Source organism: Colossoma macropomum, unplaced genomic scaffold (assembly GCF_904425465.1).
Source record: "Colossoma macropomum unplaced genomic scaffold, Colossoma_macropomum, whole genome shotgun sequence".
Classification (NCBI taxonomy): domain Eukaryota; kingdom Metazoa; phylum Chordata; class Actinopteri; order Characiformes; family Serrasalmidae; genus Colossoma; species Colossoma macropomum.
Window position 1 is genome coordinate 853098 of NW_023496042.1, and position 10056 is coordinate 863153.

At 35.8% G+C, this 10056-nt stretch overlaps 1 protein-coding gene across 1 annotated transcript; it reads left to right on the plus strand.

Annotated features, from left to right (window-relative positions):
• Window positions 1-4565: 4565 nt before the first annotated feature.
• Window positions 4566-9779, plus strand: LOC118804333 (the record flags this gene model as incomplete). The annotated part of the gene is given in 6 exon segments (XM_036564819.1): window positions 4566-4684; window positions 6803-6908; window positions 8162-8260; window positions 8661-8726; window positions 8935-9045; window positions 9666-9779. Coding segments are annotated over 6 exon segments (515 nt in total), but the record flags the coding sequence as incomplete, so codon positions are not given.
• Between the last annotated feature and the right edge of the window lie 277 nt (window positions 9780-10056).

Genomic DNA, 10056 nt, shown 5'->3' on the forward strand with positions numbered 1-10056 from the left:
CTGTGCTTCCCAATAGTGGAGCAGTAACTCCACGGACCACCGATCAGTACATGGGTGGTTAGTTCCTGGCTCTGGGTCACCACAACGTGCCAAACTCGTACTCCATTGCCTCAATAAAGTGTTTTAACATTCTTTCTCACTGGGTTTCATTTCTGCACTTGGGTCCACCTCCCTGCCATCTCTTAACACTAATTTTTCTTTCTGTCTTTGTTCATTGTTTCATGGTATATCCAATAACCATATAAGAGCTAAATGAATCTCCTCAGTTCAAATTGGCTTGTTTAAAGATCTCAAAAGAGATCTCAGGAGACTCTGACACAATTAATAAAAAGATCTTACAGGCGCAATAAGAGCTTTCATGAGTTTAACTCAGATCTGTTAGATGTAGAGATGGTTTTCATGAACATGCTGTGTTTTAAACTCTCGTTTCCCGTTAGTTTGGACACATACTGGATCAGTTTCAGACTCTGGTGTGGTCAGTGACCTCTCTGCTGTCCGTGCTGTAGCTCTTTAAAGAGCAACTGCGTCTGTTGAGCCACCACAGCAGGTCTGCTGTGATTAGTTCTATTATCTTTTATTAAAGAACATTATGACGAATTTATCTTTAAGAGTGTAGCTTTTCTCAGCTCTTGGATGACCACTGGGATCCTAAATAGCCAACTAGTTCACTTATGCATTGGGTGGCTATGACTACAAATTAGGCATTAACATTTAAAATTAAGTGATAAGACACATTCTACTGCTGCATATTTTAAATGTGGCTCTGAATGTACAGTTACCTGAATTTGATCACCAGTTAGTTTGAGTTATATTTGACTAAAATGCACTAAAGCTCACTTTAAAGGTTACTACTTTAAAATATACTCTAAAAATATACTTAAGTAGATGATAATTACATATACTATTGTTTAAGTTTGATATTTAATATAAAATATATTTTATGTTAATTAGAATGTATTTAAAGTTAAATTTCTCTTGAGGTAAAGAAACAAACTCAAGTATATAAACAGTGAACATGAAGTATATAAAGAATAATAAAAGTACATTTTTATTTGATGTATTTTATGAAAGTCTACCTAAAATATACTTTTCTTTTCTTGTGGTAAAGTATATTTGTGATGTAACTCATTTTAAATTCCACATAAAATGTATTTCTGTAAGTAGTTTTTCTGAGTTATTTTCTCTTTTATTACAGTGAATCTCTGTGAACTCTTTCCTCATCATTACATCCCCCTCAATACACTCACTCCTGCTCTGTGCTTTGATCTGGTTCAGCTCCTCTTGTGATGTTTGGAGACTGAAATGTTCATCAGTTCTTTCTCTTTCTAAAGTGATGGAAGTTGAAGCCGCATTAAAGATCAGTCTGAACTCTAGATGTGTTTGTAGGTGTGTGTCGGTGTTTCAGGACAGATCGTGTGTGTGTTTAGTCTGATTGTGTATCTGTTCATGCTGTTGGTTGTGCTGGTGTCTCCTTTCTTCCTATAGGTTCCTTGAACAGTCCTCCAGTAGGAGCTCAGGAGAGAGAGAGAGCGAGAGAGAGAGAGAGAGAGAGAGAGAGAGAGAGAGAGAGAGAGACTAGGAAAGAGGAAGTAAGTATCCCTTCTCAGTAAAGCGAGTCCAGTGATTGTTTCCCTTAAAGGCTGCATTAATATGAAGGCGGTTCAGATCGGACTGAAACACTGTGTGAGGGTTTAGACTGAAAGTAGAGACTCAGCGCGTGTAAAAGTGATCAGACTGAACTGAGATCTAGTCTGAGCTTCACTTCCTGTGGGTGAGGCTGATTTAGTGGCTCATGCAGGAACTGTAAACAGCACGTCAGTAAAATCAGGCTGATCTGCAGTAATGGTGTATGACCAGAGGATGGCGCCAGTGTATCAGGTTACTAACAGCACCGTTGTGTTCTAGTATTGCAGACACTGTGAAAACGTGTTTATCTTTCAAGCAGCAACACCAGATCCCTGCGATTCTGTATATGGACTCATATATAAACAGCATACATGGAAAATATCATAGACACTGAAATATCAGACCCTGTTTGAACACATAGCGTTTCTCCCTGTTATAGATTCAGTTTGGAATAAGCAGCTCTGAGCTCTCAGTGTTGCTCCAGATTGGGATGTGATTTGTCATCATATTTTCACCTCATTCAAAAACTGGTCTCATCAGTTTTCACACTTCAGGTTCACTCACTACATTTACAGGACACAATGCTGTACATTAGATGTACATTACGTTAGATGACCAGCACAACCTGATATGGTTTGTTTTTAGGAAAATAATGGTTATAAATGTCTCAAAGATTAGTAATGTTTACAAAAGCTACCCACACATCTCCACTGCTCCAAACTCTTTCATTTTCAGTTTCCAGCTCCACCTTTTCTGAAAGTGCTGAGAGTGAAAATACAGCTTACATCGAATGCAGCCTGATGATGCAAACTCAATTATTTAATAAAGAACATAACAATATGTTCATCAAAACAAACAGGATCAGTTAAAATAGACGCTGACAAGCTGATCACAACATAGAACAGCAAATAATCTCATTGTGAAAGTGGACATGTACTTTGTTTTATTAATAATTGAAATACATTTCAATGTTGAAGCTGCATAATCCACTACAATCTCAGGAAAAAAAGTTACTGTTCATGTTCATTTTTGTTCCTCAAGGTACAAGCAGCATAAATGTACCTTCACAAGCAGGATGTTGGACTTTAAGGTCTATTTTTGTACCTGTTAATGAATAACAATGGTACATTACATCTACTTTTCAAGTCATAGTACATATTTGTACCTTTTTAATTACTAATTAAACTTTTTAAACAGACCAATAAGAGAGAATGCATGGTCAATGCATATTTTAAAAGTCGCATATGTGAGGAAATCATTTAAAGACAATACGGTGTACTATATCTCTAGTATTATATTTTTCCCTTTAAAGTCCAATTATGAAGTCTGTGTTTTTATGTACCAAAACAGCCCTAACTTTCTTTTTCACATTACATTCATTTTCCAACCTCTTTTTAACTCTCAGAGTTAAACAGGCTTTTCTGTTTCTGTGCCTTTTAAGACTGATATATGTAAATGAGCTCTGTTTTGATTTGTTGTCCTGTACTGCGCCTAATTCAAAAAGCAATTCCAGGCTGGAAACGTTCCTTATACTTCAAATATGTCACTGTGAATGGACAAGACTAAACCGCAGTAGACAGAACATATAGATATACATACATGTGTTTCATAACATCACAAAAACAATTCATTCAAAATGGTCTGATCTTCAGCTTCATTTTTCGTTTCTCATTTCATTTCTGTTTGAACTGAGGAGTGAGCGGTATATTTTCTTATTTTAGTAATGTTAACAAACCACTTATGTGATGTGAGAAATTATTTTTTTCTATGATGTAGGCCCTTTATTTAAATCATCTGAGTTTTTGAAAAATAAATTACTAATAACTAAATGACCTCTTTCCCAACAGATAAGGAAACAAAAAATGACATGTTTATTTTTAGAATAAGTGATATTTAGAATAAATTATGTTCTAAAATAAACAAAATCTGTTATTCATTGATGCCTTCATCTAAAACTGTAAGGATCTATATTAATACAGAACACTTCAGCGTGTAAGAGTAGTAATGATAAACAGTGTGGAGTGAAAGACGTGGCCCTGTGCACTCAGAAGAAATTCCTTTTTTGTTTTAATTAAGTAAATTGTTAATGACACAGACTGGGCATTGTGTGGGAAGTTATTAATTCCAGGTTACTTGTGTTATTACTATGATTCATATTGAGTGAAATGTGACAAGGACTAAATACATAAAGATTAAATGTTGGTGTTTATTGCCATGTAGCCAATACTACTGCATTAATCACTTTGTATTAAATCCATAAAGACCGAAAACAATTGATAGATGTCCGTTTTCTTATTAAAAGGTATTGCTGAATCAATAAATTGCAAATCAGTGCATGTCTCTTAAAAGGTACAATTGCATGTGGTACAATTGTGTTCCCTAACTAAAGATACTAAAGATGTCTACTTTAGGGTACCACTCCAGTGACAAGTGTTTGTACCCTAAAAGGTACAATTTGGTATCTTTTTTTTTCTGAGAGTGTAAGAGCAGATCAACAAAAGCACATTTCAGCAGAACCCAGTGAGAAGAGACTCAGTCCAAACCATGATGGTGCAGAATGAGACGGTGAGCAGGGAGGAAGATCATGAGTGGAACAGTTCAAATGACTCAGTGTCTCAGAAGAGCTCAGTTTAAACAGCTTCTCTAAAGGTGGAGATCCTGCAGGACGAATGCAGGGCGGTAACTTGTTCCACCAATGAGGACTTTGAGCTGCTGTGATGATGAGCTCCAGATGCCCTTCCTGGTCAGACTGCAGTGGACGGAGCTCTGTTTACATCTTCAGCTACAGTAAATGTGTCCTGCTGAGCTGATCAGCTGGATCATCTGGATCAGGGTGGTGAAGGTCTCTGTGGGAGTGACGTTTCTGGGAGTTCACACTTCTGACACTAGAGGGCGACATGCACTGTATGATGAGTCAGGAGACACAGGTCACGTGGTTTATATCCACCAATCAGAGAAACAGGAAGAGCTGCAGTGAAGAAGACAAACCGAAAGTAAGTTGAAGATGAAGAGCCGTTAGAGAAACAGAGAAGATCACAGATGTGGAGGAGTTCAGACGGTAGGCTTTAAGATTAGTACTAAACTGGTCTGTTGGAGATGATCTGGTAGTTTAGAGTAGAAAAGTCGTGTTTTTAGTCGATTCGTCGATTCTTTATTAAACTCGGTGGAGTGAAGGTTTTAGCTGGTCTAAGATGGCGACGCTGAAACTACGCAGCCCGTAAACTCTTTTCTGTGAACATGTTTACAGAAATACTGTCAGTCAGGTTCAGTCAGGATTCAGACACACTGGTTATTTTTTGTGCTTCGATCTTTTCTGACAGCCTTTAATGTTAAAATATGTATTTTTATTACCTGTGTCGTCTTGCATGCGGCCTCAGTGACCGCGGAGACTTTATAAACACTTAACAGAGGTATTTAAAGTTTCTGTGAGTTCAGGTTTCTGAGTCTTTTATTAGTCCAGTCAGGTAAAACAGCGGTTTAGCTGAACTTCTGAACTTATTCCGAGCTTCTTATTCGAATTTTCAGTTTTTAGGCCCACCTTAAAACCTGCTGCAGAGACGATATTCCGCCTGTAGGTGGCACTGATGAGTCAGTTTTCATCATTAATCTGTTTAATCTTGTAAAACGGCACACTTTTGGCTTCTTAAGACGTTTTGCACTTGCAAATATTAAGGATTAAAACAAGCTGAGACACTAAAATCTCACCTTAATATGAAAGAATAGATCTTCCTAAAATAATAAACTTGGTTTCAGACGGAAACAAACTGATCTTCACTTTTAAAATGATCATGATTACATTGTATAAGAAGGCCTTATTCTCTCTAAACACCTAAATACAGACCGTATTTTGTAAGATCTTTTTTCAGCTTTCAGCTGAATTTTTAGTGACAGTGATATTGACCATTAACTGAATTAAGATGTTTTTAGACAGGACAGGGTGAAAAGTAAACCTGTCTGTCTGTTCAGTAAAACTATAACACCCACACAGTTCATAATGTTTTTAATGCTGGTTTTAAGAAGCCACTTCAGTGCCTTTTTACAAGATCACACAGATTAGTGATAAACTGACTCATCAGCCCCACCTACAGGTAGAATATTGTTTTAGCAGCAGCATTTAAGGTGGATCGGAAAATTTGAATAAGAACTTGAGAACTTCTGCCTCGTAGACTAGAATGTATTACAGTGAAAGCACTAATAAACATCAGGTTCAAGTTAATTTTTTACTAAACTTTTATAAATTTAATGAAATAACTTTAAATATTATCAGTTTACTACCTCTTCCCACATGGAGCAGAAATGTGTCAAATATATTTGAAAATGTAAGAAAATGGTCAAAAATGTTACTGTACTATATTTACATGTATTTAGAATACATTTCAGTATTAAGTAATGAATTTGAAATTTTATGTTTTTATATATATATGTCTGTGTATTATTCCATATGGCTTCCCCAGCTCACTGTTTTCAAACTGAAACATATGAAGAGAAAAAGGTCCAGGCTAATAACATTAGCTGAGGCGACAGACTATTAGCATTTGTCTGTGTGTCTGAAAGACTGGCTGCCTTTCTCTGTGTAAATTTGATCTACTGTGGCTTCCTGTGGTCTCAGTATGGCTTTAATGTAATGTAGTAAAGGCAAAATGCTGAATGATGCGCTGTGACGTGCTGTGAAACTGGACAGTGCTCAACGTCAGCAGAGCGTCTGTTTTGGCAGAGGCTTTGAAACGATTACCCAGTGACAAGTCAGAATGCTGTCGAGGGTAAACTAATGTTTTGTGCTCTTTTATGTTTTATGAATTTGAATTGAGAACAGTGACTGATCTGACTGTTTATCCATCTGGATAAAAGGTGTCTGTAGGTCTTTCTTGCTGTTCCGCTCTGCATCACTAATACTCTGTGTGAATGACCAGCACATGTGAGCTGTAGCAGTCAGACTACCTCATGGCTCGGTCACTTAGAGGTAGTGTGTGTTAAACAGGTGTAATAGTCTGATGGTAATACACATAGTAGACTTTGAGTTGACTGAACTCCAAAATAGTGGATCTGCCTGGATTAATGTGGATTAATCTCTGAATTATTAAGACATTTGTTTTGACTGATGCTGTAGTGACATTAAGGTTATTATACCCTGTGATTCGGTTCCCTGTTCATACTTTAAATGTGAAACTCTCCACAGGAAGCAGAGAGCAGTGTGTCGAGTGTCCTGCTGTGTCTGTGAAGACTGAAAACCTCATGATGGAGCCTCATCACTTCAGCAGTGAAGAAAGAAGTTCTCACTTAAAGTGAGTTACTTTCTGTCACTAATTTTAGGGAAACTTCATTTTTCAAAGTTTAATCAGGTTAAAATGTTTATTTACAGTAATCCCAGTTGTACAGCATGATGTGTAAACTACGATGTACTTTGGATACTGTTTTGATAAGCAGATTGCAGTCAAGCGTGTGATGGTAAAACTTCAATTAAAATTAAAAATTATATGAATCAGAATAAATTTAAAATATATATCGAATCAGAATAAATTTAAAATTATATCGAATCAGAATACATTTTTGTTAAAGTTGTAATTTGAAATAGTTACTGATAGTTTGCTTTAGTTTAATGTCTCATTAAGCCTGTATTTTCTAGCTATACACCCAGTGATATTAATAAATGACACTGTTTTGTTTTTTTTTAATATGTGTCAACAAAGACTTCCACTGTAAAACCTGTTATTAGATTTGGTATTTAAACTTTTTTCCTCATTTAGCTTATTTTTCCATTGCACATTGAATTTTTTGGCACTGTCGGGACAAAACCTCCATTGTCGTTTTTAATTTTTTGACATATTTCGAATAAGCCAGTTGCGCTTTATGGTGTCTAAAAATTGTGTGATGACCAAGATAAATGGTCTAAAATTACTTGGAAGAAAACATAATAATTGGCTTGATTATTGAGTTTTAATAGAAATAATTATTTTTTTTGTAGCGTATGTATATATGCTTTATTTTTACAGTTGCTTAGAGGCATGTTATAGAGTTAACGGTTTATATGTATTACAAATATGGTGCTCTTCTTAATATTCATTACACTCAGTTTTGGTGACTCACATAATTGATAAATCAAAAAAAAATCTTTATTGAACTTTATAAAGGTGAGTAAATGCCATTTCATTTTTAAGAATGGAATGTAAATGGTATTTATGTTCATTCACCTTCCACTACACCACTGACTGCAGGGAAATATGACTGTTTGTGGTGATTTCTTGTGAGAAATTTGATTAGCTGTTGTTGATTTATTGGCATCTTAATATAGCAGTTCTGCACTTTGACTTTTGTCTGTAATTTAATCAGTATCTTTTTATTTGTTTTTTAACTTTTTGGATGACTAGGATTTGTTTAATCTCTAATGTTGGACAATACATTTAATCCTGATGAGTGGAAACCAATGATTTCCAAACATCTGAATTGTACCTCCCATCTGTATTCACAGCTGTCTGAGGAAGCGTCTTCTAATGCCCACATTAACTCTCTGTTATGTGTCTCTATATTACATTTCCAGAGTGGAACCTCCAGAAACCAACTATGTGTATATGATGGGCAACAACTCAATGTATCAGCCTCTTTATTTCAATAACGAAAGAACCAGTACTGACCTGAGGTGAGACGCAGACACAGGATATTAGTGAGTTTTAGCAGGATGATAGAAAAAAATGGAGGTATACAATCATTACAAGTTCTAGAATAAAACAGTTCAATGTCAGTAAAACTGTCTCAGAAAATGTATTTTTTTCTGATTCTTCAGTTAGTGAGGTGGACAATTAATCAGACTATTTGAAAAACTCCCCATTAACCTTAAATAAGTGTGCACACTATCTTTTTGTTATTTCCTCAATAACACCTTTAATTCAATGTACTTTGAAACCAGTGATCTCCAAATATCTGTATTATTATTCCCAAATATATAAGCTTTGTGGTGTTGTTGTTGTTGTTGTTGTTGTTGTGTTCATATTGATATCTAAATTTAGCTCTTTTTGTTTGTCTCCATATCACATCTCCAGACTGCAGACATGCAGAGCAGAACCTCCAGAGCTGAGCTATGTCTCTATGAAGAGCCACAACTCTGTGTAATTTAAGTTTTATTTAAATACGTGTGTAAAATATATGTAAGTTATTTTTACTAATGGTGACAAGATTTATTTCAAGACAGTAGTTTTAATCTTAACTGAGTGGTAATCAGTAATTCCTGTAAATTTAATGAGTCATCTGCTGTCACTGTCTTATCCATATTTATATTGATATTCTTTTTCTTGTTTCTCCACATCACATTTCCAGACTGCAGACATTCAGAGACCCTCCAGAGCCCAGCTGTTTGTCTATGAAGAGCAGCAACTCAATGTATCAGCCTCCTGGTTTCAGTGATGAAAGACCCAGTACTGACCTGAGGTGAGACACTAACACAACATGGTAGTGAGTTTCACTGTTACCTTTTTCTGCATGTGGACCACATCTCCACTTTACTGCCACTGATAATGGCTTTGTTTACCTGCAGGATTTCGATTATTTGGATTATTCTTTTTGTACTTTAGCTAATGTGTTACTTTAGTAAGTGACTGCATGAGTCTACATATGAGATGTAATGTGAGAAAAAAGTGGTTTTAAATGTATTTAGTACTAGTCATATATGTAGGTTCCTGCTGTTCTGATTACTAAGCTGGGAACACTGATGAAGAGTAAAAGAGAGCATATAGAGTGTAATGCAGCTGTTCTCAAGCCACCTTAAAGCTCTTTTATATGAGAGAAAAAAAGTTAAATTAGGCAGAGGGACGGCCAGGACTCCTGCAGAGGAAGGATAGAGGTTAAGAGGGTCAGTATGATGGACATATGGAGTGGTATGAAAGATCATCTCCAGCTTCAGGCAGATGGGTGGGGTGCAAAATGAATATAACACTAATATAAAAATGTACTAAAACAAAGTAGAACTGAGAATCTTGTCATTATTAGAATTTGCTTTTGAATAAACTTTAAAAAAATCTTTGTTGTGTGTCTCCACGTCACATTTCCAGACTGCAGACATACAGATCAGAACCTCCAGAGCCCAGCTGTGTCTCTATGAAGAGCAGCAACTCAATGTATCAGCCTCCTGGTTTCAGTGATGAAAGACCCAGTACTGACCAGAGGTGAGACACTAACACAACATGACTCACACAAAATATTTTAGTCAAGCTGTCAATTAAAAATTCCCTTTCCTTATAAATGAAAGAAAAAAGAATGATTGGAGAAAGTAGAAAAATAAAAACGCTGTACACTCTAAGCACAGAACAACAGTGACTTACTGCATCATTGTTTATTGTAGTTCTTATTTTACTAATAATATTAATATGAAATACACTACAAGGAGTGTCCTATATAATGCAATATATAAAAACATATTTGTAAAAAACTGCATTTAAATGA